Source organism: Phasianus colchicus, chromosome Z (genome assembly GCF_987193195.1).
Source record: "Phasianus colchicus chromosome Z, bPhaCol1.hap1.1, whole genome shotgun sequence".
In the NCBI taxonomy this organism is placed as follows: domain Eukaryota; kingdom Metazoa; phylum Chordata; class Aves; order Galliformes; family Phasianidae; genus Phasianus; species Phasianus colchicus.
In genome coordinates this window covers 23,400,510-23,428,100 of record NC_143476.1, presented here as the reverse complement: position 1 = coordinate 23,428,100, position 27,591 = coordinate 23,400,510, and the positions used below count along the sequence as shown (strand labels likewise).

Sequence of the window (27,591 nt, the reverse complement as noted above, 5' to 3'; positions counted from 1 at the left end):
TTTTTTGAGTGACCATCCGATGATCATGTTGTTAACCTCCCCACCAGTTTAGCAGCCAGGAAGGAATGGACGGCGCGTGTCAATCACAGGGGAAGTGTCACATTTTAATTTAAAAAACAAACAAACGCATAACAATGTAGAGGCTGTGTGCAGCTTGTGATGCAGATATTGGAGGGCATGTCACATGGGGTGGAGGACGGGCTCCTCCGCAAGGCTGGGCACAAACCCTGCTCCTCATACCGAGCCTTCCAGCCCTCCAAATAGACCACATCCCACCAAGCCCAGCTACCACGGGGCAGGTGGGTCAGGGACAGTTTGCAATCCCAGGGCTATGGACGTGCAAAATGAACAACAACACCCGGTCTCCCTTGCCCTGGGGAGCCCAGCTCAGGGCCCAGAGCTCCAAATGTGGCCTCCTCTGAGCTGAGCAGAGGGGCAGAATAACCACCCTTCAGTCTGCCGGTAGCACCCGGCCCCATGCAGCCCAGGACACCGTTTGCCAGGGCGTCCTGGGCGAACGCCAGCCGTAGCGCGCTCTGGGGGTGTTCTCCCCCGCAGGTGCAGAAATCTGCCCTTCCCCTCTCTGAAGCCAGTCCCCTTGCCTGCACTGCAGCAGTGCCAGCAGTGGCATGGCAGCAGGAGAAAGGAGAGAAAGCGTCAAGGATGGGGAAGCAACAACCCCTGTGCTGTTAGCAATACCAACACGTATTTTTGCGGTCTTTCTTTCTACTTTATTTCCGTGGTGGAATTGGACACTGATGACAAGGGTCCGTTGGGGCCGGTGTGTGTCCCAGCTGCTGCCCGGCCCCGGTCTCATCAGCTCTGCCCCTGGTCTATTCCTGCCGGCGGGGTGGCCTCTTCTTGGGTGATGCTGAGGCCTGGCAGTCGCTGGCCTTCCTCTTTGGGGCTCGCCGGGGCCGCTGAGGTAGGCTGGTGTGAGAGGGCCCTGGCTCCTCATGGGACGCTGCCTGCTCGACGGTAACCGTCACAGGGTTGGAAGGTGGGCAGCTGGGACTCCCATGGAGCACCTCTCCTGTCATGCCCCGCATTTCATCCCTGTTGGTGCTGGCGGGGCTGCTGGAGGGTGCTGGGCCAGGGACAGGAGCCTCTTCTTGCGGGGCAGCTCTGGGCTCTGATGCAGTGGCCTCCCGTGCCCCAGCAGCAGGGGTGACGTTGAGGCCCAGCAAGCGGTGAGCCTCCCTGCCACACCTCTGCACAGTGAAGGCGATGAACTGCCTTACGAAGTTCCTTGTTTGGCCCTGCAGGTCGAGATCCAGCCTTTCTCTCAGGATCTCCTCCTCCAGGCCGACGAGGCGCAGGGCTGAGATGACACCGTCGGCCAGTGTATTTGCGTGCAGCTCCTCAGTGCCCAGGATTCGGCGCAGTTTCCGCTGCAGCCAGGAGCGCAGGGGCTGCAGCAGGGCCGGGTGCTCCCTGAAAAGGGAAGCCCAGGTGGCAGAGGAGAGGCCACCCACGGGACTCCTGGGCATTGCAGGCCATGGCCGGGCTGCGCGGGGGCCTGCAGGGCTCTGTGTGGCGATGGGTGCCACGGCAGCTGGTCGGAGGACCAGCTCCTTGTAGTCGTTGTCCGCTTGCACTGTGTGGATGATGGACTCCACAGCCCGTTTGCAAAGCGGACATTGTGGCCTGGTGCTCGTCCACCGCTGGATGCAGGGGAAGCAGAACTGGTGGCAGCACGGCATGGTGTACGCTGCGCTGTCCCAGTTGTCCAGGCACACGGGGCAGCGGGTGTCTAACGCTGCCTCCATGCTCCCACCAGTTGTGGTGGGCTAGGGGGAGCGGGAGATGGCAACGCACTCCCCAGCACCGACGCTACAGCAGCAGGTGTCACGCTGGAAGAGGACAAGAGACATTAGTCACACACCGGCCTGGGAAGGGTCACTCAAGATGCCCCACTCCTCCTCCCCCCACTGCCAGTCCCCATGCCGCCTACCTAAGCTGCTGCACACGTCTTTCTGGGATGTCCCGTCTGCCTGCTCCCAGCAGGGTTCGGGGTAAAGAACAGATGGCTCTGAGACGGCCACTGAGAGCTGCGCTGGCAGCACCCAGAGCACGTTCCAGCACCAAAGCTCGCGCTGTCCACACTCCGGTCCTCGCACCACACGCTCGGTCGGAGGCCAGGCACGAACTGCCGGGCTGAGCCGCTGCGCCCACGTTGGAGCATCCGTGGGCTATGGAGTCACAATCCGTTGCCTGGAGATGGCTCAAGGCCAAGCTGCTGGGCGTCACCTTCATTCGACCTTCTCTTGGGGACGGCACTGCCCGTCCCACAGCGATGCCACAGTCCGTTGCTGGGCCATCACAATGAGCCGTGCTCACCTGCAGCACGTGCTTCCGCGCCAGCACAAGTTTCACAAGTTTCACAAGTTTCTGGGCTTTTCCCAGTGCCCCTGCCCGCTCCGTTCCCCACATCTCGTGTGCTTGGCATCAGTGTTTCACACAAATCACCAGGGCCTTGGCCACATCTTCCCGTGGGCCCCATCAGGTTGCTGTGGCCATGGCACACAGCCCGAGGCATGTGCAGCAAGAAGGTTTATTCAATAAAAGCTCATGTTTCTCTCTGATAGTTGGTCTTGGTGATCTCAGAGGTCTTTTCCAACCTTAATGATTCTGTGAAGGGGAAGAGCGTTGCTTGGTGACATCTTCTTGATCCCCTCCTTTCTACGTTTCCACTGAAGATACGCTGCTCTTGGTGGAGCAAACGGCAGGTGTCCTAGAATTCGTAATTGTGTGTCATGGTGATGACCATCAATTCTGAGGTCTTAGATTATGACCGACTTAGAAAAGACTCGTATTTCAGAAAAAGGATTATTCTCTAAATGAAGACGAGCATTAAGGAAATACCACTGGGCTGTTTCTGCAAGACAAGTCTATCAAATTCTCAGCTTCCGTATTGACCTGTGATCAGCCTGCCTTGGTACAACTAATCATTCGTTTCCCACCTCTGGTCTGATCAATATCCATGGTTGTAGAGTGGGAGAGAGATGGAAGGGAAGCAGATCCTTATTGTGTGGGCACGAGATCCGTTGTTGGCACAGATTTCGATGTCTTTTCTGGCTTTCTTTCCTCAAATTTTGTGGTTACAGGGACTGCCACTATTAAAGTGTCTGGACTCGGAGTTGCACTGGAGCGCATGGAGTAAGTGGGTGAAAAGAAAAAGGCACAGTCTCTTGACTCCCAGTCAGTCCTGTCTTTCCCTCTGAACGAAAAATGGAAACAGAACAGTGAAGTCTTCTAGGAGCTGTAGTTCATTCTTCTCCTGAGACCAGGACACCGGGACTGTCAGTCCACGGAACTGCAGCATTAACTCTTTCATTTCCAGGGCGCTACATGAGGTTAGGATGTGGAATACCAATAACAGATCATAAAACCGTGACCAAACTGTAAGGAAAAATTGAAAGCCTGGCAACCAACAAAACATACTTCTTCATTAACTATTTTTATGTATGTTTTATATATATCTTTCAGAGTACAAACTAGTTGTTGCAAGGAAAAACTGTTCAATTTGTGTTGCTTACAAGCAGGATTGAAGTGTTTAATTGCTGTACGTGGCACATGCTTTCCTGTCAGTCATCTGTTAATGGCACTTGATTGACCATAATTGAACTGTACATTTGGGATCCATGTCACCTGAACAACAGAAAAACATTCGGGGATTTCTGTGCAGTTCTGAACGCCTAATCTGAAAAAGATGTAACCCACAGGTCTGTGTTAGAAAGACTCTCTTTTCAAGGCAGTCCAGGTTCCCATTCTACTCACAAATTGGAATTAAGCGTTGTGTTAAATCTCAAGAGTACCACAGATGAAAGACATCCACAGAAGCCATACATGGGCTGTTACGTACACTTCCTCGCTGTTACTTACGTGAATGATTAAGAGTGTAACTCTGAAAGTTCAGCCCATAGTTCTCTTGATGCAGCTTTCTCTTTTAGTAACAGACTCTAGGTGTTTGTATAAAAGCAACCAAACTTTTTCATTTATTTGGTGGGGGAAGAGTGCACTGGGAGCTAGAGAGCTAGTGGTGCAGTTCCATGGATTGTTGCTATTTCCAGGTACCTGGTTCTCAGGAGAGAAGAAGAACTACATCTCCCAGAAGACCTTCTCTGTTTCCTTTCTGTTTTCCGCTCAGAGGAAAAGTCACGAGACAGCTCCTTTTCTTTTACTGCTCATCTCTGCAGCGTGTGTGTGCTCCCTAGCGGTCTGGCCTTCAGCATTAGAGTAAGGCCTTCCTTGGTTTTGGACACTGCCTCTCTCATCTCATTGGATATACTAGCTTCAATTCCAATTATATTGCATAATATTGTGTTATCTTGCACTCTGATATCGTATTTAGGAAATCAGTTTTTTTAATACTCAGAACGGACTGGGCCTTTATTAAGTTTGCCACTCTGCTCTCTGGAGCTGTACGTATATACGATGAATTACAAACACTGATGGAAGTACCTATCTGGTGTCTGTATAGAACGTGGCATGGACATGGAAAGGTACATCCCAGAGGGAGTTGCTGATTTGACAGAACGTGTGATTTTTAAAAAGGCTTCCAACTTCTCCCTTGCATTCCTTATGCGTTTTTTGAGTGACCATCCGATGATCATGTTGTTAACCTCCCCACCAGTTTAGCAGCCAGGAAGGAATGGACGGCGCGTGTCAATCACAGGGGAAGTGTCACATTTTAATTTAAAAAACAAACAAACGCATAACAATGTAGAGGCTGTGTGCAGCTTGTGATGCAGATATTGGAGGGCATGTCACATGGGGTGGAGGACGGGCTCCTCCGCAAGGCTGGGCACAAACCCTGCTCCTCATACCGAGCCTTCCAGCCCTCCAAATAGACCACATCCCACCAAGCCCAGCTACCACGGGGCAGGTGGGTCAGGGACAGTTTGCAATCCCAGGGCTATGGACGTGCAAAATGAACAACAACACCCGGTCTCCCTTGCCCTGGGGAGCCCAGCTCAGGGCCCAGAGCTCCAAATGTGGCCTCCTCTGAGCTGAGCAGAGGGGCAGAATAACCACCCTTCAGTCTGCCGGTAGCACCCGGCCCCATGCAGCCCAGGACACCGTTTGCCAGGGCGTCCTGGGCGAACGCCAGCCGTAGCGCGCTCTGGGGGTGTTCTCCCCCGCAGGTGCAGAAATCTGCCCTTCCCCTCTCTGAAGCCAGTCCCCTTGCCTGCAATGCAGCAGTGCCAGCAGTGGCATGGCAGCAGGAGAAAGGAGAGAAAGCGTCAAGGATGGGGAAGCAACAACCCCTGTGCTGTTAGCAATACCAACACGTATTTTTGCGGTCTTTCTTTCTACTTTATTTCCGTGGTGGAATTGGACACTGATGACAAGGGTCCGTTGGGGCCGGTGTGTGTCCCAGCTGCTGCCCGGCCCCGGTCTCATCAGCTCTGCCCCTGGTCTATTCCTGCCGGCGGGGTGGCCTCTTCTTGGGTGATGCTGAGGCCTGGCAGTCGCTGGCCTTCCTCTTTGGGGCTCGCCGGGGCCGCTGAGGTAGGCTGGTGTGAGAGGGCCCTGGCTCCTCATGGGACGCTGCCTGCTCGACGGTAACCGTCACAGGGTTGGAAGGTGGGCAGCTGGGACTCCCATGGAGCACCTCTCCTGTCATGCCCCGCATTTCATCCCTGTTGGTGCTGGCGGGGCTGCTGGAGGGTGCTGGGCCAGGGACAGGAGCCTCTTCTTGCGGGGCAGCTCTGGGCTCTGATGCAGTGGCCTCCCGTGCCCCAGCAGCAGGGGTGACGTTGAGGCCCAGCAAGCGGTGAGCCTCCCTGCCACACCTCTGCACAGTGAAGGCGATGAACTGCCTTACGAAGTTCCTTGTTTGGCCCTGCAGGTCGAGATCCAGCCTTTCTCTCAGGATCTCCTCCTCCAGGCCGACGAGGCGCAGGGCTGAGATGACACCGTCGGCCAGTGTATTTGCGTGCGGCTCCTCAGTGCCCAGGATTCGGCGCAGTTTCCGCTGCAGCCAGGAGCGCAGGGGCTGCAGCAGGGCCGGGTGCTCCCTGAAAAGGGAAGCCCAGGTGGCAGAGGAGAGGCCACCCACGGGACTCCTGGGCATTGCAGGCCATGGCCGGGCTGCGCGGGGGCCTGCAGGGCTCTGTGTGGCGATGGGTGCCACGGCAGCTGGTCGGAGGACCAGCTCCTTGTAGTCGTTGTCCGCTTGCACTGTGTGGATGATGGACTCCACAGCCCGTTTGCAAAGCGGACATTGTGGCCTGGTGCTCGTCCACCGCTGGATGCAGGGGAAGCAGAACTGGTGGCAGCACGGCATGGTGTACGCTGCGCTGTCCCAGTTGTCCAGGCACACGGGGCAGCGGGTGTCTAACGCTGCCTCCATGCTCCCACCAGTTGTGGTGGGCTAGGGGGAGCGGGAGATGGCAACGCACTCCCCAGCACCGACGCTACAGCAGCAGGTGTCACGCTGGAAGAGGACAAGAGACATTAGTCACACACCGGCCTGGGAAGGGTCACTCAAGATGCCCCACTCCTCCTCCCCCCACTGCCAGTCCCCATGCCGCCTACCTAAGCTGCTGCACACGTCTTTCTGGGATGTCCCGTCTGCCTGCTCCCAGCAGGGTTCGGGGTAAAGAACAGATGGCTCTGAGACGGCCACTGAGAGCTGCGCTGGCAGCACCCAGAGCACGTTCCAGCACCAAAGCTCGCGCTGTCCACACTCCGGTCCTCGCACCACACGCTCGGTCGGAGGCCAGGCACGAACTGCCGGGCTGAGCCGCTGCGCCCACGTTGGAGCATCCGTGGGCTATGGAGTCACAATCCGTTGCCTGGAGATGGCTCAAGGCCAAGCTGCTGGGCGTCACCTTCATTCGACCTTCTCTTGGGGACGGCACTGCCCGTCCCACAGCGATGCCACAGTCCGTTGCTGGGCCATCACAATGAGCCGTGCTCACCTGCAGCACGTGCTTCCGCGCCAGCACAAGTTTCACAAGTTTCACAAGTTTCTGGGCTTTTCCCAGTGCCCCTGCCCGCTCCGTTCCCCACATCTCGTGTGCTTGGCATCAGTGTTTCACACAAATCACCAGGGCCTTGGCCACATCTTCCCGTGGGCCCCATCAGGTTGCTGTGGCCATGGCACACAGCCCGAGGCATGTGCAGCAAGAAGGTTTATTCAATAAAAGCTCATGTTTCTCTCTGATAGTTGGTCTTGGTGATCTCAGAGGTCTTTTCCAACCTTAATGATTCTGTGAAGGGGAAGAGCGTTGCTTGGTGACATCTTCTTGATCCCCTCCTTTCTACGTTTCCACTGAAGATACGCTGCTCTTGGTGGAGCAAACGGCAGGTGTCCTAGAATTCGTAATTGTGTGTCATGGTGATGACCATCAATTCTGAGGTCTTAGATTATGACCGACTTAGAAAAGACTCGTATTTCAGAAAAAGGATTATTCTCTAAATGAAGACGAGCATTAAGGAAATACCACTGGGCTGTTTCTGCAAGACAAGTCTATCAAATTCTCAGCTTCCGTATTGACCTGTGATCAGCCTGCCTTGGTACAACTAATCATTCGTTTCCCACCTCTGGTCTGATCAATATCCATGGTTGTAGAGTGGGAGAGAGATGGAAGGGAAGCAGATCCTTATTGTGTGGGCACGAGATCCGTTGTTGGCACAGATTTCGATGTCTTTTCTGGCTTTCTTTCCTCAAATTTTGTGGTTACAGGGACTGCCACTATTAAAGTGTCTGGACTCGGAGTTGCACTGGAGCGCATGGAGTAAGTGGGTGAAAAGAAAAAGGCACAGTCTCTTGACTCCCAGTCAGTCCTGTCTTTCCCTCTGAACGAAAAATGGAAACAGAACAGTGAAGTCTTCTAGGAGCTGTAGTTCATTCTTCTCCTGAGACCAGGACACCGGGACTGTCAGTCCACGGAACTGCAGCATTAACTCTTTCATTTCCAGGGCGCTACATGAGGTTAGGATGTGGAATACCAATAACAGATCATAAAACCGTGACCAAACTGTAAGGAAAAATTGAAAGCCTGGCAACCAACAAAACATACTTCTTCATTAACTATTTTTATGTATGTTTTATATATATCTTTCAGAGTACAAACTAGTTGTTGCAAGGAAAAACTGTTCAATTTGTGTTGCTTACAAGCAGGATTGAAGTGTTTAATTGCTGTACGTGGCACATGCTTTCCTGTCAGTCATCTGTTAATGGCACTTGATTGACCATAATTGAACTGTACATTTGGGATCCATGTCACCTGAACAACAGAAAAACATTCGGGGATTTCTGTGCAGTTCTGAACGCCTAATCTGAAAAAGATGTAACCCACAGGTCTGTGTTAGAAAGACTCTCTTTTCAAGGCAGTCCAGGTTCCCATTCTACTCACAAATTGGAATTAAGCGTTGTGTTAAATCTCAAGAGTACCACAGATGAAAGACATCCACAGAAGCCATACATGGGCTGTTACGTACACTTCCTCGCTGTTACTTACGTGAATGATTAAGAGTGTAACTCTGAAAGTTCAGCCCATAGTTCTCTTGATGCAGCTTTCTCTTTTAGTAACAGACTCTAGGTGTTTGTATAAAAGCAACCAAACTTTTTCATTTATTTGGTGGGGGAAGAGTGCACTGGGAGCTAGAGAGCTAGTGGTGCAGTTCCATGGATTGTTGCTATTTCCAGGTACCTGGTTCTCAGGAGAGAAGAAGAACTACATCTCCCAGAAGACCTTCTCTGTTTCCTTTCTGTTTTCCGCTCAGAGGAAAAGTCACGAGACAGCTCCTTTTCTTTTACTGCTCATCTCTGCAGCGTGTGTGTGCTCCCTAGCGGTCTGGCCTTCAGCATTAGAGTAAGGCCTTCCTTGGTTTTGGACACTGCCTCTCTCATCTCATTGGATGTACTAGCTTCAATTCCAATTATATTGCATAATATTGTGTTATCTTGCACTCTGATATCGTATTTAGGAAATCAGTTTTTTTAATACTCAGAACGGACTGGGCCTTTATTAAGTTTGCCACTCTGCTCTCTGGAGCTGTACGTATATACGATGAATTACAAACACTGATGGAAGTACCTATCTGGTGTCTGTATAGAACGTGGCATGGACATGGAAAGGTACATCCCAGAGGGAGTTGCTGATTTGACAGAACGTGTGATTTTTAAAAAGGCTTCCAACTTCTCCCTTGCATTCCTTATGCGTTTTTTGAGTGACCATCCGATGATCATGTTGTTAACCTCCCCACCAGTTTAGCAGCCAGGAAGGAATGGACGGCGCGTGTCAATCACAGGGGAAGTGTCACATTTTAATTTAAAAAACAAACAAACGCATAACAATGTAGAGGCTGTGTGCAGCTTGTGATGCAGATATTGGAGGGCATGTCACATGGGGTGGAGGACGGGCTCCTCCGCAAGGCTGGGCACAAACCCTGCTCCTCATACCGAGCCTTCCAGCCCTCCAAATAGACCACATCCCACCAAGCCCAGCTACCACGGGGCAGGTGGGTCAGGGACAGTTTGCAATCCCAGGGCTATGGACGTGCAAAATGAACAACAACACCCGGTCTCCCTTGCCCTGGGGAGCCCAGCTCAGGGCCCAGAGCTCCAAATGTGGCCTCCTCTGAGCTGAGCAGAGGGGCAGAATAACCACCCTTCAGTCTGCCGGTAGCACCCGGCCCCATGCAGCCCAGGACACCGTTTGCCAGGGCGTCCTGGGCGAACGCCAGCCGTAGCGCGCTCTGGGGGTGTTCTCCCCCGCAGGTGCAGAAATCTGCCCTTCCCCTCTCTGAAGCCAGTCCCCTTGCCTGCACTGCAGCAGTGCCAGCAGTGGCATGGCAGCAGGAGAAAGGAGAGAAAGCGTCAAGGATGGGGAAGCAACAACCCCTGTGCTGTTAGCAATACCAACACGTATTTTTGCGGTCTTTCTTTCTACTTTATTTCCGTGGTGGAATTGGACACTGATGACAAGGGTCCGTTGGGGCCGGTGTGTGTCCCAGCTGCTGCCCGGCCCCGGTCTCATCAGCTCTGCCCCTGGTCTATTCCTGCCGGCGGGGTGGCCTCTTCTTGGGTGATGCTGAGGCCTGGCAGTCGCTGGCCTTCCTCTTTGGGGCTCGCCGGGGCCGCTGAGGTAGGCTGGTGTGAGAGGGCCCTGGCTCCTCATGGGACGCTGCCTGCTCGACGGTAACCGTCACAGGGTTGGAAGGTGGGCAGCTGGGACTCCCATGGAGCACCTCTCCTGTCATGCCCCGCATTTCATCCCTGTTGGTGCTGGCGGGGCTGCTGGAGGGTGCTGGGCCAGGGACAGGAGCCTCTTCTTGCGGGGCAGCTCTGGGCTCTGATGCAGTGGCCTCCCGTGCCCCAGCAGCAGGGGTGACGTTGAGGCCCAGCAAGCGGTGAGCCTCCCTGCCACACCTCTGCACAGTGAAGGCGATGAACTGCCTTACGAAGTTCCTTGTTTGGCCCTGCAGGTCGAGATCCAGCCTTTCTCTCAGGATCTCCTCCTCCAGGCCGACGAGGCGCAGGGCTGAGATGACACCGTCGGCCAGTGTATTTGCGTGCGGCTCCTCAGTGCCCAGGATTCGGCGCAGTTTCCGCTGCAGCCAGGAGCGCAGGGGCTGCAGCAGGGCCGGGTGCTCCCTGAAAAGGGAAGCCCAGGTGGCAGAGGAGAGGCCACCCACGGGACTCCTGGGCATTGCAGGCCATGGCCGGGCTGCGCGGGGGCCTGCAGGGCTCTGTGTGGCGATGGGTGCCACGGCAGCTGGTCGGAGGACCAGCTCCTTGTAGTCGTTGTCCGCTTGCACTGTGTGGATGATGGACTCCACAGCCCGTTTGCAAAGCGGACATTGTGGCCTGGTGCTCGTCCACCGCTGGATGCAGGGGAAGCAGAACTGGTGGCAGCACGGCATGGTGTACGCTGCGCTGTCCCAGTTGTCCAGGCACACGGGGCAGCGGGTGTCTAACGCTGCCTCCATGCTCCCACCAGTTGTGGTGGGCTAGGGGGAGCGGGAGATGGCAACGCACTCCCCAGCACCGACGCTACAGCAGCAGGTGTCACGCTGGAAGAGGACAAGAGACATTAGTCACACACCGGCCTGGGAAGGGTCACTCAAGATGCCCCACTCCTCCTCCCCCCACTGCCAGTCCCCATGCCGCCTACCTAAGCTGCTGCACACGTCTTTCTGGGATGTCCCGTCTGCCTGCTCCCAGCAGGGTTCGGGGTAAAGAACAGATGGCTCTGAGACGGCCACTGAGAGCTGCGCTGGCAGCACCCAGAGCACGTTCCAGCACCAAAGCTCGCGCTGTCCACACTCCGGTCCTCGCACCACACGCTCGGTCGGAGGCCAGGCACGAACTGCCGGGCTGAGCCGCTGCGCCCACGTTGGAGCATCCGTGGGCTATGGAGTCACAATCCGTTGCCTGGAGATGGCTCAAGGCCAAGCTGCTGGGCGTCACCTTCATTCGACCTTCTCTTGGGGACGGCACTGCCCGTCCCACAGCGATGCCACAGTCCGTTGCTGGGCCATCACAATGAGCCGTGCTCACCTGCAGCACGTGCTTCCGCGCCAGCACAAGTTTCACAAGTTTCACAAGTTTCTGGGCTTTTCCCAGTGCCCCTGCCCGCTCCGTTCCCCACATCTCGTGTGCTTGGCATCAGTGTTTCACACAAATCACCAGGGCCTTGGCCACATCTTCCCGTGGGCCCCATCAGGTTGCTGTGGCCATGGCACACAGCCCGAGGCATGTGCAGCAAGAAGGTTTATTCAATAAAAGCTCATGTTTCTCTCTGATAGTTGGTCTTGGTGATCTCAGAGGTCTTTTCCAACCTTAATGATTCTGTGAAGGGGAAGAGCGTTGCTTGGTGACATCTTCTTGATCCCCTCCTTTCTACGTTTCCACTGAAGATACGCTGCTCTTGGTGGAGCAAACGGCAGGTGTCCTAGAATTCGTAATTGTGTGTCATGGTGATGACCATCAATTCTGAGGTCTTAGATTATGACCGACTTAGAAAAGACTCGTATTTCAGAAAAAGGATTATTCTCTAAATGAAGACGAGCATTAAGGAAATACCACTGGGCTGTTTCTGCAAGACAAGTCTATCAAATTCTCAGCTTCCGTATTGACCTGTGATCAGCCTGCCTTGGTACAACTAATCATTCGTTTCCCACCTCTGGTCTGATCAATATCCATGGTTGTAGAGTGGGAGAGAGATGGAAGGGAAGCAGATCCTTATTGTGTGGGCACGAGATCCGTTGTTGGCACAGATTTCGATGTCTTTTCTGGCTTTCTTTCCTCAAATTTTGTGGTTACAGGGACTGCCACTATTAAAGTGTCTGGACTCGGAGTTGCACTGGAGCGCATGGAGTAAGTGGGTGAAAAGAAAAAGGCACAGTCTCTTGACTCCCAGTCAGTCCTGTCTTTCCCTCTGAACGAAAAATGGAAACAGAACAGTGAAGTCTTCTAGGAGCTGTAGTTCATTCTTCTCCTGAGACCAGGACACCGGGACTGTCAGTCCACGGAACTGCAGCATTAACTCTTTCATTTCCAGGGCGCTACATGAGGTTAGGATGTGGAATACCAATAACAGATCATAAAACCGTGACCAAACTGTAAGGAAAAATTGAAAGCCTGGCAACCAACAAAACATACTTCTTCATTAACTATTTTTATGTATGTTTTATATATATCTTTCAGAGTACAAACTAGTTGTTGCAAGGAAAAACTGTTCAATTTGTGTTGCTTACAAGCAGGATTGAAGTGTTTAATTGCTGTACGTGGCACATGCTTTCCTGTCAGTCATCTGTTAATGGCACTTGATTGACCATAATTGAACTGTACATTTGGGATCCATGTCACCTGAACAACAGAAAAACATTCGGGGATTTCTGTGCAGTTCTGAACGCCTAATCTGAAAAAGATGTAACCCACAGGTCTGTGTTAGAAAGACTCTCTTTTCAAGGCAGTCCAGGTTCCCATTCTACTCACAAATTGGAATTAAGCGTTGTGTTAAATCTCAAGAGTACCACAGATGAAAGACATCCACAGAAGCCATACATGGGCTGTTACGTACACTTCCTCGCTGTTACTTACGTGAATGATTAAGAGTGTAACTCTGAAAGTTCAGCCCATAGTTCTCTTGATGCAGCTTTCTCTTTTAGTAACAGACTCTAGGTGTTTGTATAAAAGCAACCAAACTTTTTCATTTATTTGGTGGGGGAAGAGTGCACTGGGAGCTAGAGAGCTAGTGGTGCAGTTCCATGGATTGTTGCTATTTCCAGGTACCTGGTTCTCAGGAGAGAAGAAGAACTACATCTCCCAGAAGACCTTCTCTGTTTCCTTTCTGTTTTCCGCTCAGAGGAAAAGTCACGAGACAGCTCCTTTTCTTTTACTGCTCATCTCTGCAGCGTGTGTGTGCTCCCTAGCGGTCTGGCCTTCAGCATTAGAGTAAGGCCTTCCTTGGTTTTGGACACTGCCTCTCTCATCTCATTGGATGTACTAGCTTCAATTCCAATTATATTGCATAATATTGTGTTATCTTGCACTCTGATATCGTATTTAGGAAATCAGTTTTTTTAATACTCAGAACGGACTGGGCCTTTATTAAGTTTGCCACTCTGCTCTCTGGAGCTGTACGTATATACGATGAATTACAAACACTGATGGAAGTACCTATCTGGTGTCTGTATAGAACGTGGCATGGACATGGAAAGGTACATCCCAGAGGGAGTTGCTGATTTGACAGAACGTGTGATTTTTAAAAAGGCTTCCAACTTCTCCCTTGCATTCCTTATGCGTTTTTTGAGTGACCATCCGATGATCATGTTGTTAACCTCCCCACCAGTTTAGCAGCCAGGAAGGAATGGACGGCGCGTGTCAATCACAGGGGAAGTGTCACATTTTAATTTAAAAAACAAACAAACGCATAACAATGTAGAGGCTGTGTGCAGCTTGTGATGCAGATATTGGAGGGCATGTCACATGGGGTGGAGGACGGGCTCCTCCGCAAGGCTGGGCACAAACCCTGCTCCTCATACCGAGCCTTCCAGCCCTCCAAATAGACCACATCCCACCAAGCCCAGCTACCACGGGGCAGGTGGGTCAGGGACAGTTTGCAATCCCAGGGCTATGGACGTGCAAAATGAACAACAACACCCGGTCTCCCTTGCCCTGGGGAGCCCAGCTCAGGGCCCAGAGCTCCAAATGTGGCCTCCTCTGAGCTGAGCAGAGGGGCAGAATAACCACCCTTCAGTCTGCCGGTAGCACCCGGCCCCATGCAGCCCAGGACACCGTTTGCCAGGGCGTCCTGGGCGAACGCCAGCCGTAGCGCGCTCTGGGGGTGTTCTCCCCCGCAGGTGCAGAAATCTGCCCTTCCCCTCTCTGAAGCCAGTCCCCTTGCCTGCACTGCAGCAGTGCCAGCAGTGGCATGGCAGCAGGAGAAAGGAGAGAAAGCGTCAAGGATGGGGAAGCAACAACCCCTGTGCTGTTAGCAATACCAACACGTATTTTTGCGGTCTTTCTTTCTACTTTATTTCCGTGGTGGAATTGGACACTGATGACAAGGGTCCGTTGGGGCCGGTGTGTGTCCCAGCTGCTGCCCGGCCCCGGTCTCATCAGCTCTGCCCCTGGTCTATTCCTGCCGGCGGGGTGGCCTCTTCTTGGGTGATGCTGAGGCCTGGCAGTCGCTGGCCTTCCTCTTTGGGGCTCGCCAGGGCCGCTGAGGTAGGCTGGTGTGAGAGGGCCCTGGCTCCTCATGGGACGCTGCCTGCTCGACGGTAACCGTCACAGGGTTGGAAGGTGGGCAGCTGGGACTCCCATGGAGCACCTCTCCTGTCATGCCCCGCATTTCATCCCTGTTGGTGCTGGCGGGGCTGCTGGAGGGTGCTGGGCCAGGGACAGGAGCCTCTTCTTGCGGGGCAGCTCTGGGCTCTGATGCAGTGGCCTCCCGTGCCCCAGCAGCAGGGGTGACGTTGAGGCCCAGCAAGCGGTGAGCCTCCCTGCCACACCTCTGCACAGTGAAGGCGATGAACTGCCTTACGAAGTTCCTTGTTTGGCCCTGCAGGTCGAGATCCAGCCTTTCTCTCAGGATCTCCTCCTCCAGGCCGACGAGGCGCAGGGCTGAGATGACACCGTCGGCCAGTGTATTTGCGTGCGGCTCCTCAGTGCCCAGGATTCGGCGCAGTTTCCGCTGCAGCCAGGAGCGCAGGGGCTGCAGCAGGGCCGGGTGCTCCCTGAAAAGGGAAGCCCAGGTGGCAGAGGAGAGGCCACCCACGGGACTCCTGGGCATTGCAGGCCATGGCCGGGCTGCGCGGGGGCCTGCAGGGCTCTGTGTGGCGATGGGTGCCACGGCAGCTGGTCGGAGGACCAGCTCCTTGTAGTCGTTGTCCGCTTGCACTGTGTGGATGATGGACTCCACAGCCCGTTTGCAAAGCGGACATTGTGGCCTGGTGCTCGTCCACCGCTGGATGCAGGGGAAGCAGAACTGGTGGCAGCACGGCATGGTGTACGCTGCGCTGTCCCAGTTGTCCAGGCACACGGGGCAGCGGGTGTCTAACGCTGCCTCCATGCTCCCACCAGTTGTGGTGGGCTAGGGGGAGCGGGAGATGGCAACGCACTCCCCAGCACCGACGCTACAGCAGCAGGTGTCACGCTGGAAGAGGACAAGAGACATTAGTCACACACCGGCCTGGGAAGGGTCACTCAAGATGCCCCACTCCTCCTCCCCCCACTGCCAGTCCCCATGCCGCCTACCTAAGCTGCTGCACACGTCTTTCTGGGATGTCCCGTCTGCCTGCTCCCAGCAGGGTTCGGGGTAAAGAACAGATGGCTCTGAGACGGCCACTGAGAGCTGCGCTGGCAGCACCCAGAGCACGTTCCAGCACCAAAGCTCGCGCTGTCCACACTCCGGTCCTCGCACCACACGCTCGGTCGGAGGCCAGGCACGAACTGCCGGGCTGAGCCGCTGCGCCCACGTTGGAGCATCCGTGGGCTATGGAGTCACAATCCGTTGCCTGGAGATGGCTCAAGGCCAAGCTGCTGGGCGTCACCTTCATTCGACCTTCTCTTGGGGACGGCACTGCCCGTCCCACAGCGATGCCACAGTCCGTTGCTGGGCCATCACAATGAGCCGTGCTCACCTGCAGCACGTGCTTCCGCGCCAGCACAAGTTTCACAAGTTTCACAAGTTTCTGGGCTTTTCCCAGTGCCCCTGCCCGCTCCGTTCCCCACATCTCGTGTGCTTGGCATCAGTGTTTCACACAAATCACCAGGGCCTTGGCCACATCTTCCCGTGGGCCCCATCAGGTTGCTGTGGCCATGGCACACAGCCCGAGGCATGTGCAGCAAGAAGGTTTATTCAATAAAAGCTCATGTTTCTCTCTGATAGTTGGTCTTGGTGATCTCAGAGGTCTTTTCCAACCTTAATGATTCTGTGAAGGGGAAGAGCGTTGCTTGGTGACATCTTCTTGATCCCCTCCTTTCTACGTTTCCACTGAAGATACGCTGCTCTTGGTGGAGCAAACGGCAGGTGTCCTAGAATTCGTAATTGTGTGTCATGGTGATGACCATCAATTCTGAGGTCTTAGATTATGACCGACTTAGAAAAGACTCGTATTTCAGAAAAAGGATTATTCTCTAAATGAAGACGAGCATTAAGGAAATACCACTGGGCTGTTTCTGCAAGACAAGTCTATCAAATTCTCAGCTTCCGTATTGACCTGTGATCAGCCTGCCTTGGTACAACTAATCATTCGTTTCCCACCTCTGGTCTGATCAATATCCATGGTTGTAGAGTGGGAGAGAGATGGAAGGGAAGCAGATCCTTATTGTGTGGGCACGAGATCCGTTGTTGGCACAGATTTCGATGTCTTTTCTGGCTTTCTTTCCTCAAATTTTGTGGTTACAGGGACTGCCACTATTAAAGTGTCTGGACTCGGAGTTGCACTGGAGCGCATGGAGTAAGTGGGTGAAAAGAAAAAGGCACAGTCTCTTGACTCCCAGTCAGTCCTGTCTTTCCCTCTGAACGAAAAATGGAAACAGAACAGTGAAGTCTTCTAGGAGCTGTAGTTCATTCTTCTCCTGAGACCAGGACACCGGGACTGTCAGTCCACGGAACTGCAGCATTAACTCTTTCATTTCCAGGGCGCTACATGAGGTTAGGATGTGGAATACCAATAACAGATCATAAAACCGTGACCAAACTGTAAGGAAAAATTGAAAGCCTGGCAACCAACAAAACATACTTCTTCATTAACTATTTTTATGTATGTTTTATATATATCTTTCAGAGTACAAACTAGTTGTTGCAAGGAAAAACTGTTCAATTTGTGTTGCTTACAAGCAGGATTGAAGTGTTTAATTGCTGTACGTGGCACATGCTTTCCTGTCAGTCATCTGTTAATGGCACTTGATTGACCATAATTGAACTGTACATTTGGGATCCATGTCACCTGAACAACAGAAAAACATTCGGGGATTTCTGTGCAGTTCTGAACGCCTAATCTGAAAAAGATGTAACCCACAGGTCTGTGTTAGAAAGACTCTCTTTTCAAGGCAGTCCAGGTTCCCATTCTACTCACAAATTGGAATTAAGCGTTGTGTTAAATCTCAAGAGTACCACAGATGAAAGACATCCACAGAAGCCATACATGGGCTGTTACGTACACTTCCTCGCTGTTACTTACGTGAATGATTAAGAGTGTAACTCTGAAAGTTCAGCCCATAGTTCTCTTGATGCAGCTTTCTCTTTTAGTAACAGACTCTAGGTGTTTGTATAAAAGCAACCAAACTTTTTCATTTATTTGGTGGGGGAAGAGTGCACTGGGAGCTAGAGAGCTAGTGGTGCAGTTCCATGGATTGTTGCTATTTCCAGGTACCTGGTTCTCAGGAGAGAAGAAGAACTACATCTCCCAGAAGACCTTCTCTGTTTCCTTTCTGTTTTCCGCTCAGAGGAAAAGTCACGAGACAGCTCCTTTTCTTTTACTGCTCATCTCTGCAGCGTGTGTGTGCTCCCTAGCGGTCTGGCCTTCAGCATTAGAGTAAGGCCTTCCTTGGTTTTGGACACTGCCTCTCTCATCTCATTGGATGTACTAGCTTCAATTCCAATTATATTGCATAATATTGTGTTATCTTGCACTCTGATATCGTATTTAGGAAATCAGTTTTTTTAATACTCAGAACGGACTGGGCCTTTATTAAGTTTGCCACTCTGCTCTCTGGAGCTGTACGTATATACGATGAATTACAAACACTGATGGAAGTACCTATCTGGTGTCTGTATAGAACGTGGCATGGACATGGAAAGGTACATCCCAGAGGGAGTTGCTGATTTGACAGAACGTGTGATTTTTAAAAAGGCTTCCAACTTCTCCCTTGCATTCCTTATGCGTTTTTTGAGTGACCATCCGATGATCATGTTGTTAACCTCCCCACCAGTTTAGCAGCCAGGAAGGAATGGACGGCGCGTGTCAATCACAGGGGAAGTGTCACATTTTAATTTAAAAAACAAACAAACGCATAACAATGTAGAGGCTGTGTGCAGCTTGTGATGCAGATATTGGAGGGCATGTCACATGGGGTGGAGGACGGGCTCCTCCGCAAGGCTGGGCACAAACCCTGCTCCTCATACCGAGCCTTCCAGCCCTCCAAATAGACCACATCCCACCAAGCCCAGCTACCACGGGGCAGGTGGGTCAGGGACAGTTTGCAATCCCAGGGCTATGGACGTGCAAAATGAACAACAACACCCGGTCTCCCTTGCCCTGGGGAGCCCAGCTCAGGGCCCAGAGCTCCAAATGTGGCCTCCTCTGAGCTGAGCAGAGGGGCAGAATAACCACCCTTCAGTCTGCCGGTAGCACCCGGCCCCATGCAGCCCAGGACACCGTTTGCCAGGGCGTCCTGGGCGAACGCCAGCCGTAGCGCGCTCTGGGGGTGTTCTCCCCCGCAGGTGCAGAAATCTGCCCTTCCCCTCTCTGAAGCCAGTCCCCTTGCCTGCACTGCAGCAGTGCCAGCAGTGGCATGGCAGCAGGAGAAAGGAGAGAAAGCGTCAAGGATGGGGAAGCAACAACCCCTGTGCTGTTAGCAATACCAACACGTATTTTTGCGGTCTTTCTTTCTACTTTATTTCCGTGGTGGAATTGGACACTGATGACAAGGGTCCGTTGGGGCCGGTGTGTGTCCCAGCTGCTGCCCGGCCCCGGTCTCATCAGCTCTGCCCCTGGTCTATTCCTGCCGGCGGGGTGGCCTCTTCTTGGGTGATGCTGAGGCCTGGCAGTCGCTGGCCTTCCTCTTTGGGGCTCGCCGGGGCCGCTGAGGTAGGCTGGTGTGAGAGGGCCCTGGCTCCTCATGGGACGCTGCCTGCTCGACGGTAACCGTCACAGGGTTGGAAGGTGGGCAGCTGGGACTCCCATGGAGCACCTCTCCTGTCATGCCCCGCATTTCATCCCTGTTGGTGCTGGCGGGGCTGCTGGAGGGTGCTGGGCCAGGGACAGGAGCCTCTTCTTGCGGGGCAGCTCTGGGCTCTGATGCAGTGGCCTCCCGTGCCCCAGCAGCAGGGGTGACGTTGAGGCCCAGCAAGCGGTGAGCCTCCCTGCCACACCTCTGCACAGTGAAGGCGATGAACTGCCTTACGAAGTTCCTTGTTTGGCCCTGCAGGTCGAGATCCAGCCTTTCTCTCAGGATCTCCTCCTCCAGGCCGACGAGGCGCAGGGCTGAGATGACACCGTCGGCCAGTGTATTTGCGTGCAGCTCCTCAGTGCCCAGGATTCGGCGCAGTTTCCGCTGCAGCCAGGAGCGCAGGGGCTGCAGCAGGGCCGGGTGCTCCCTGAAAAGGGAAGCCCAGGTGGCAGAGGAGAGGCCACCCACGGGACTCCTGGGCATTGCAGGCCATGGCCGGGCTGCGCGGGGGCCTGCAGGGCTCTGTGTGGCGATGGGTGCCACGGCAGCTGGTCGGAGGACCAGCTCCTTGTAGTCGTTGTCCGCTTGCACTGTGTGGATGATGGACTCCACAGCCCGTTTGCAAAGCGGACATTGTGGCCTGGTGCTCGTCCACCGCTGGATGCAGGGGAAGCAGAACTGGTGGCAGCACGGCATGGTGTACGCTGCGCTGTCCCAGTTGTCCAGGCACACGGGGCAGCGGGTGTCTAACGCTGCCTCCATGCTCCCACCAGTTGTGGTGGGCTAGGGGGAGCGGGAGATGGCAACGCACTCCCCAGCACCGACGCTACAGCAGCAGGTGTCACGCTGGAAGAGGACAAGAGACATTAGTCACACACCGGCCTGGGAAGGGTCACTCAAGATGCCCCACTCCTCCTCCCCCCACTGCCAGTCCCCATGCCGCCTACCTAAGCTGCTGCACACGTCTTTCTGGGATGTCCCGTCTGCCTGCTCCCAGCAGGGTTCGGGGTAAAGAACAGATGGCTCTGAGACGGCCACTGAGAGCTGCGCTGGCAGCACCCAGAGCACGTTCCAGCACCAAAGCTCGCGCTGTCCACACTCCGGTCCTCGCACCACACGCTCGGTCGGAGGCCAGGCACGAACTGCCGGGCTGAGCCGCTGCGCCCACGTTGGAGCATCCGTGGGCTATGGAGTCACAATCCGTTGCCTGGAGATGGCTCAAGGCCAAGCTGCTGGGCGTCACCTTCATTCGACCTTCTCTTGGGGACGGCACTGCCCGTCCCACAGCGATGCCACAGTCCGTTGCTGGGCCATCACAATGAGCCGTGCTCACCTGCAGCACGTGCTTCCGCGCCAGCACAAGTTTCACAAGTTTCACAAGTTTCTGGGCTTTTCCCAGTGCCCCTGCCCGCTCCGTTCCCCACATCTCGTGTGCTTGGCATCAGTGTTTCACACAAATCACCAGGGCCTTGGCCACATCTTCCCGTGGGCCCCATCAGGTTGCTGTGGCCATGGCACACAGCCCGAGGCATGTGCAGCAAGAAGGTTTATTCAATAAAAGCTCATGTTTCTCTCTGATAGTTGGTCTTGGTGATCTCAGAGGTCTTTTCCAACCTTAATGATTCTGTGAAGGGGAAGAGCGTTGCTTGGTGACATCTTCTTGATCCCCTCCTTTCTACGTTTCCACTGAAGATACGCTGCTCTTGGTGGAGCAAACGGCAGGTGTCCTAGAATTCGTAATTGTGTGTCATGGTGATGACCATCAATTCTGAGGTCTTAGATTATGACCGACTTAGAAAAGACTCGTATTTCAGAAAAAGGATTATTCTCTAAATGAAGACGAGCATTAAGGAAATACCACTGGGCTGTTTCTGCAAGACAAGTCTATCAAATTCTCAGCTTCCGTATTGACCTGTGATCAGCCTGCCTTGGTACAACTAATCATTCGTTTCCCACCTCTGGTCTGATCAATATCCATGGTTGTAGAGTGGGAGAGAGATGGAAGGGAAGCAGATCCTTATTGTGTGGGCACGAGATCCGTTGTTGGCACAGATTTCGATGTCTTTTCTGGCTTTCTTTCCTCAAATTTTGTGGTTACAGGGACTGCCACTATTAAAGTGTCTGGACTCGGAGTTGCACTGGAGCGCATGGAGTAAGTGGGTGAAAAGAAAAAGGCACAGTCTCTTGACTCCCAGTCAGTCCTGTCTTTCCCTCTGAACGAAAAATGGAAACAGAACAGTGAAGTCTTCTAGGAGCTGTAGTTCATTCTTCTCCTGAGACCAGGACACCGGGACTGTCAGTCCACGGAACTGCAGCATTAACTCTTTCATTTCCAGGGCGCTACATGAGGTTAGGATGTGGAATACCAATAACAGATCATAAAACCGTGACCAAACTGTAAGGAAAAATTGAAAGCCTGGCAACCAACAAAACATACTTCTTCATTAACTATTTTTATGTATGTTTTATATATATCTTTCAGAGTACAAACTAGTTGTTGCAAGGAAAAACTGTTCAATTTGTGTTGCTTACAAGCAGGATTGAAGTGTTTAATTGCTGTACGTGGCACATGCTTTCCTGTCAGTCATCTGTTAATGGCACTTGATTGACCATAATTGAACTGTACATTTGGGATCCATGTCACCTGAACAACAGAAAAACATTCGGGGATTTCTGTGCAGTTCTGAACGCCTAATCTGAAAAAGATGTAACCCACAGGTCTGTGTTAGAAAGACTCTCTTTTCAAGGCAGTCCAGGTTCCCATTCTACTCACAAATTGGAATTAAGCGTTGTGTTAAATCTCAAGAGTACCACAGATGAAAGACATCCACAGAAGCCATACATGGGCTGTTACGTACACTTCCTCGCTGTTACTTACGTGAATGATTAAGAGTGTAACTCTGAAAGTTCAGCCCATAGTTCTCTTGATGCAGCTTTCTCTTTTAGTAACAGACTCTAGGTGTTTGTATAAAAGCAACCAAACTTTTTCATTTATTTGGTGGGGGAAGAGTGCACTGGGAGCTAGAGAGCTAGTGGTGCAGTTCCATGGATTGTTGCTATTTCCAGGTACCTGGTTCTCAGGAGAGAAGAAGAACTACATCTCCCAGAAGACCTTCTCTGTTTCCTTTCTGTTTTCCGCTCAGAGGAAAAGTCACGAGACAGCTCCTTTTCTTTTACTGCTCATCTCTGCAGCGTGTGTGTGCTCCCTAGCGGTCTGGCCTTCAGCATTAGAGTAAGGCCTTCCTTGGTTTTGGACACTGCCTCTCTCATCTCATTGGATGTACTAGCTTCAATTCCAATTATATTGCATAATATTGTGTTATCTTGCACTCTGATATTGTATTTAGGAAATCAGTTTTTTTAATACTCAGAACGGACTGGGCCTTTATTAAGTTTGCCACTCTGCTCTCTGGAGCTGTACGTATATACGATGAATTACAAACACTGATGGAAGTACCTATCTGGTGTCTGTATAGAACGTGGCATGGACATGGAAAGGTACATCCCAGAGGGAGTTGCTGATTTGACAGAACGTGTGATTTTTAAAAAGGCTTCCAACTTCTCCCTTGCATTCCTTATGCGTTTTTTGAGTGACCATCCGATGATCATGTTGTTAACCTCCCCACCAGTTTAGCAGCCAGGAAGGAATGGACGGCGCGTGTCAATCACAGGGGAAGTGTCACATTTTAATTTAAAAAACAAACAAACGCATAACAATGTAGAGGCTGTGTGCAGCTTGTGATGCAGATATTGGAGGGCATGTCACATGGGGTGGAGGACGGGCTCCTCCGCAAGGCTGGGCACAAACCCTGCTCCTCATACCGAGCCTTCCAGCCCTCCAAATAGACCACATCCCACCAAGCCCAGCTACCACGGGGCAGGTGGGTCAGGGACAGTTTGCAATCCCAGGGCTATGGACGTGCAAAATGAACAACAACACCCGGTCTCCCTTGCCCTGGGGAGCCCAGCTCAGGGCCCAGAGCTCCAAATGTGGCCTCCTCTGAGCTGAGCAGAGGGGCAGAATAACCACCCTTCAGTCTGCCGGTAGCACCCGGCCCCATGCAGCCCAGGACACCGTTTGCCAGGGCGTCCTGGGCGAACGCCAGCCGTAGCGCGCTCTGGGGGTGTTCTCCCCCGCAGGTGCAGAAATCTGCCCTTCCCCTCTCTGAAGCCAGTCCCCTTGCCTGCACTGCAGCAGTGCCAGCAGTGGCATGGCAGCAGGAGAAAGGAGAGAAAGCGTCAAGGATGGGGAAGCAACAACCCCTGTGCTGTTAGCAATACCAACACGTATTTTTGCGGTCTTTCTTTCTACTTTATTTCCGTGGTGGAATTGGACACTGATGACAAGGGTCCGTTGGGGCCGGTGTGTGTCCCAGCTGCTGCCCGGCCCCGGTCTCATCAGCTCTGCCCCTGGTCTATTCCTGCCGGCGGGGTGGCCTCTTCTTGGGTGATGCTGAGGCCTGGCAGTCGCTGGCCTTCCTCTTTGGGGCTCGCCGGGGCCGCTGAGGTAGGCTGGTGTGAGAGGGCCCTGGCTCCTCATGGGACGCTGCCTGCTCGACGGTAACCGTCACAGGGTTGGAAGGTGGGCAGCTGGGACTCCCATGGAGCACCTCTCCTGTCATGCCCCGCATTTCATCCCTGTTGGTGCTGGCGGGGCTGCTGGAGGGTGCTGGGCCAGGGACAGGAGCCTCTTCTTGCGGGGCAGCTCTGGGCTCTGATGCAGTGGCCTCCCGTGCCCCAGCAGCAGGGGTGACGTTGAGGCCCAGCAAGCGGTGAGCCTCCCTGCCACACCTCTGCACAGTGAAGGCGATGAACTGCCTTACGAAGTTCCTTGTTTGGCCCTGCAGGTCGAGATCCAGCCTTTCTCTCAGGATCTCCTCCTCCAGGCCGACGAGGCGCAGGGCTGAGATGACACCGTCGGCCAGTGTATTTGCGTGCGGCTCCTCAGTGCCCAGGATTCGGCGCAGTTTCCGCTGCAGCCAGGAGCGCAGGGGCTGCAGCAGGGCCGGGTGCTCCCTGAAAAGGGAAGCCCAGGTGGCAGAGGAGAGGCCACCCACGGGACTCCTGGGCATTGCAGGCCATGGCCGGGCTGCGCGGGGGCCTGCAGGGCTCTGTGTGGCGATGGGTGCCACGGCAGCTGGTCGGAGGACCAGCTCCTTGTAGTCGTTGTCCGCTTGCACTGTGTGGATGATGGACTCCACAGCCCGTTTGCAAAGCGGACATTGTGGCCTGGTGCTCGTCCACCGCTGGATGCAGGGGAAGCAGAACTGGTGGCAGCACGGCATGGTGTACGCTGCGCTGTCCCAGTTGTCCAGGCACACGGGGCAGCGGGTGTCTAACGCTGCCTCCATGCTCCCACCAGTTGTGGTGGGCTAGGGGGAGCGGGAGATGGCAACGCACTCCCCAGCACCGACGCTACAGCAGCAGGTGTCACGCTGGAAGAGGACAAGAGACATTAGTCACACACCGGCCTGGGAAGGGTCACTCAAGATGCCCCACTCCTCCTCCCCCCACTGCCAGTCCCCATGCCGCCTACCTAAGCTGCTGCACACGTCTTTCTGGGATGTCCCGTCTGCCTGCTCCCAGCAGGGTTCGGGGTAAAGAACAGATGGCTCTGAGACGGCCACTGAGAGCTGCGCTGGCAGCACCCAGAGCACGTTCCAGCACCAAAGCTCGCGCTGTCCACACTCCGGTCCTCGCACCACACGCTCGGTCGGAGGCCAGGCACGAACTGCCGGGCTGAGCCGCTGCGCCCACGTTGGAGCATCCGTGGGCTATGGAGTCACAATCCGTTGCCTGGAGATGGCTCAAGGCCAAGCTGCTGGGCGTCACCTTCATTCGACCTTCTCTTGGGGACGGCACTGCCCGTCCCACAGCGATGCCACAGTCCGTTGCTGGGCCATCACAATGAGCCGTGCTCACCTGCAGCACGTGCTTCCGCGCCAGCACAAGTTTCACAAGTTTCACAAGTTTCTGGGCTTTTCCCAGTGCCCCTGCCCGCTCCGTTCCCCACATCTCGTGTGCTTGGCATCAGTGTTTCACACAAATCACCAGGGCCTTGGCCACATCTTCCCGTGGGCCCCATCAGGTTGCTGTGGCCATGGCACACAGCCCGAGGCATGTGCAGCAAGAAGGTTTATTCAATAAAAGCTCATGTTTCTCTCTGATAGTTGGTCTTGGTGATCTCAGAGGTCTTTTCCAACCTTAATGATTCTGTGAAGGGGAAGAGCGTTGCTTGGTGACATCTTCTTGATCCCCTCCTTTCTACGTTTCCACTGAAGATACGCTGCTCTTGGTGGAGCAAACGGCAGGTGTCCTAGAATTCGTAATTGTGTGTCATGGTGATGACCATCAATTCTGAGGTCTTAGATTATGACCGACTTAGAAAAGACTCGTATTTCAGAAAAAGGATTATTCTCTAAATGAAGACGAGCATTAAGGAAATACCACTGGGCTGTTTCTGCAAGACAAGTCTATCAAATTCTCAGCTTCCGTATTGACCTGTGATCAGCCTGCCTTGGTACAACTAATCATTCGTTTCCCACCTCTGGTCTGATCAATATCCATGGTTGTAGAGTGGGAGAGAGATGGAAGGGAAGCAGATCCTTATTGTGTGGGCACGAGATCCGTTGTTGGCACAGATTTCGATGTCTTTTCTGGCTTTCTTTCCTCAAATTTTGTGGTTACAGGGACTGCCACTATTAAAGTGTCTGGACTCGGAGTTGCACTGGAGCGCATGGAGTAAGTGGGTGAAAAGAAAAAGGCACAGTCTCTTGACTCCCAGTCAGTCCTGTCTTTCCCTCTGAACGAAAAATGGAAACAGAACAGTGAAGTCTTCTAGGAGCTGTAGTTCGTTCTTCTCCTGAGACCAGGACACTGGGACTGTCAGTCCACGGAACTGCAGCATTAACTCTTTCATTTCCAGGGCGCTACATGAGGTTAGGATGTGGAATACCAATAACAGATCATAAAACCGTGACCAAACTGTAAGGAAAAATTGAAAGCCTGGCAACCAACAAAACATACTTCTTCATTAACTATTTTTATGTATGTTTTATATATATCTTTCAGAGTACAAACTAGTTGTTGCAAGGAAAAACTGTTCAATTTGTGTTGCTTACAAGCAGGATTGAAGTGTTTAATTGCTGTACGTGGCACATGCTTTCCTGTCAGTCATCTGTTAATGGCACTTGATTGACCATAATTGAACTGTACATTTGGGATCCATGTCACCTGAACAACAGAAAAACATTCGGGGATTTCTGTGCAGTTCTGAACGCCTAATCTGAAAAAGATGTAACCCACAGGTCTGTGTTAGAAAGACTCTCTTTTCAAGGCAGTCCAGGTTCCCATTCTACTCACAAATTGGAATTAAGCGTTGTGTTAAATCTCAAGAGTACCACAGATGAAAGACATCCACAGAAGCCATACATGGGCTGTTACGTACACTTCCTCGCTGTTACTTACGTGAATGATTAAGAGTGTAACTCTGAAAGTTCAGCCCATAGTTCTCTTGATGCAGCTTTCTCTTTTAGTAACAGACTCTAGGTGTTTGTATAAAAGCAACCAAACTTTTTCATTTATTTGGTGGGGGAAGAGTGCACTGGGAGCTAGAGAGCTAGTGGTGCAGTTCCATGGATTGTTGCTATTTCCAGGTACCTGGTTCTCAGGAGAGAAGAAGAACTACATCTCCCAGAAGACCTTCTCTGTTTCCTTTCTGTTTTCCGCTCAGAGGAAAAGTCACGAGACAGCTCCTTTTCTTTTACTGCTCATCTCTGCAGCGTGTGTGTGCTCCCTAGCGGTCTGGCCTTCAGCATTAGAGTAAGGCCTTCCTTGGTTTTGGACACTGCCTCTCTCATCTCATTGGATATACTAGCTTCAATTCCAATTATATTGCATAATATTGTGTTATCTTGCACTCTGATATCGTATTTAGGAAATCAGTTTTTTTAATACTCAGAACGGACTGGGCCTTTATTAAGTTTGCCACTCTGCTCTCTGGAGCTGTACGTATATACGATGAATTACAAACACTGATGGAAGTACCTATCTGGTGTCTGTATAGAACGTGGCATGGACATGGAAAGGTACATCCCAGAGGGAGTTGCTGATTTGACAGAACGTGTGATTTTTAAAAAGGCTTCCAACTTCTCCCTTGCATTCCTTATGCGTTTTTTGAGTGACCATCCGATGATCATGTTGTTAACCTCCCCACCAGTTTAGCAGCC

At 53.0% G+C, this 27,591-nt stretch overlaps 7 protein-coding genes across 10 annotated transcripts in view; 1 reads left to right on the top strand and 6 right to left on the bottom strand.

The window, feature by feature from the left end:
* The window catches only part of PIGG (phosphatidylinositol glycan anchor biosynthesis class G (EMM blood group)), a 128,418-nt gene that overhangs the window by 62,287 nt on the left and 38,540 nt on the right, over positions 1 to 27,591 (top strand). The gene's annotated exons all lie outside the window — the stretch shown is intronic.
* Positions 834 to 1,769, bottom strand: LOC149912737 (E3 ubiquitin-protein ligase Topors-like). The gene has a single exon (XM_090131776.1). It carries the CDS (start codon positions 1,767 to 1,769, stop codon positions 834 to 836), a length of 936 nt encoding a protein of 311 aa, XP_089987902.1.
* Positions 5,423 to 6,358, bottom strand: LOC149912736 (E3 ubiquitin-protein ligase Topors-like). Its single transcript, XM_090131780.1, has one exon. It carries the CDS (start codon positions 6,356 to 6,358, stop codon positions 5,423 to 5,425), a length of 936 nt encoding a protein of 311 aa, XP_089987906.1.
* LOC149912735 (E3 ubiquitin-protein ligase Topors-like) lies at positions 10,012 to 10,947 on the bottom strand. Its single transcript, XM_090131779.1, has one exon. The coding sequence runs from the start codon at positions 10,945 to 10,947 to the stop codon at positions 10,012 to 10,014; it is 936 nt and encodes a 311-aa protein (XP_089987905.1).
* Positions 14,562 to 15,536, bottom strand: LOC149912734 (E3 ubiquitin-protein ligase Topors-like). The gene has a single exon (XM_090131777.1). The coding sequence runs from the start codon at positions 15,534 to 15,536 to the stop codon at positions 14,601 to 14,603; it is 936 nt and encodes a 311-aa protein (XP_089987903.1). The 3' UTR covers positions 14,562 to 14,600.
* On the bottom strand, positions 19,190 to 20,125 carry LOC149912733 (E3 ubiquitin-protein ligase Topors-like). The gene has a single exon (XM_090131775.1). The coding sequence runs from the start codon at positions 20,123 to 20,125 to the stop codon at positions 19,190 to 19,192; it is 936 nt and encodes a 311-aa protein (XP_089987901.1).
* Positions 23,779 to 24,714, bottom strand: LOC149912732 (E3 ubiquitin-protein ligase Topors-like). Its single transcript, XM_090131778.1, has one exon. It carries the CDS (start codon positions 24,712 to 24,714, stop codon positions 23,779 to 23,781), a length of 936 nt encoding a protein of 311 aa, XP_089987904.1.

What these genes read in the sequence shown, in the direction of transcription:
- LOC149912734 (XM_090131777.1), bottom strand. Translation starts at nt 15,536, where the DNA reads ATGGAGGCAGCGTTAGACACCCGCTGCCCCGTGTGCCTGGACAACTGG.
- LOC149912736 (XM_090131780.1), bottom strand. Translation starts at nt 6,358, where the DNA reads ATGGAGGCAGCGTTAGACACCCGCTGCCCCGTGTGCCTGGACAACTGG.
- LOC149912735 (XM_090131779.1), bottom strand. Translation starts at nt 10,947, where the DNA reads ATGGAGGCAGCGTTAGACACCCGCTGCCCCGTGTGCCTGGACAACTGG.
- LOC149912733 (XM_090131775.1), bottom strand. Translation starts at nt 20,125, where the DNA reads ATGGAGGCAGCGTTAGACACCCGCTGCCCCGTGTGCCTGGACAACTGG.
- LOC149912732 (XM_090131778.1), bottom strand. Translation starts at nt 24,714, where the DNA reads ATGGAGGCAGCGTTAGACACCCGCTGCCCCGTGTGCCTGGACAACTGG.
- LOC149912737 (XM_090131776.1), bottom strand. Translation starts at nt 1,769, where the DNA reads ATGGAGGCAGCGTTAGACACCCGCTGCCCCGTGTGCCTGGACAACTGG.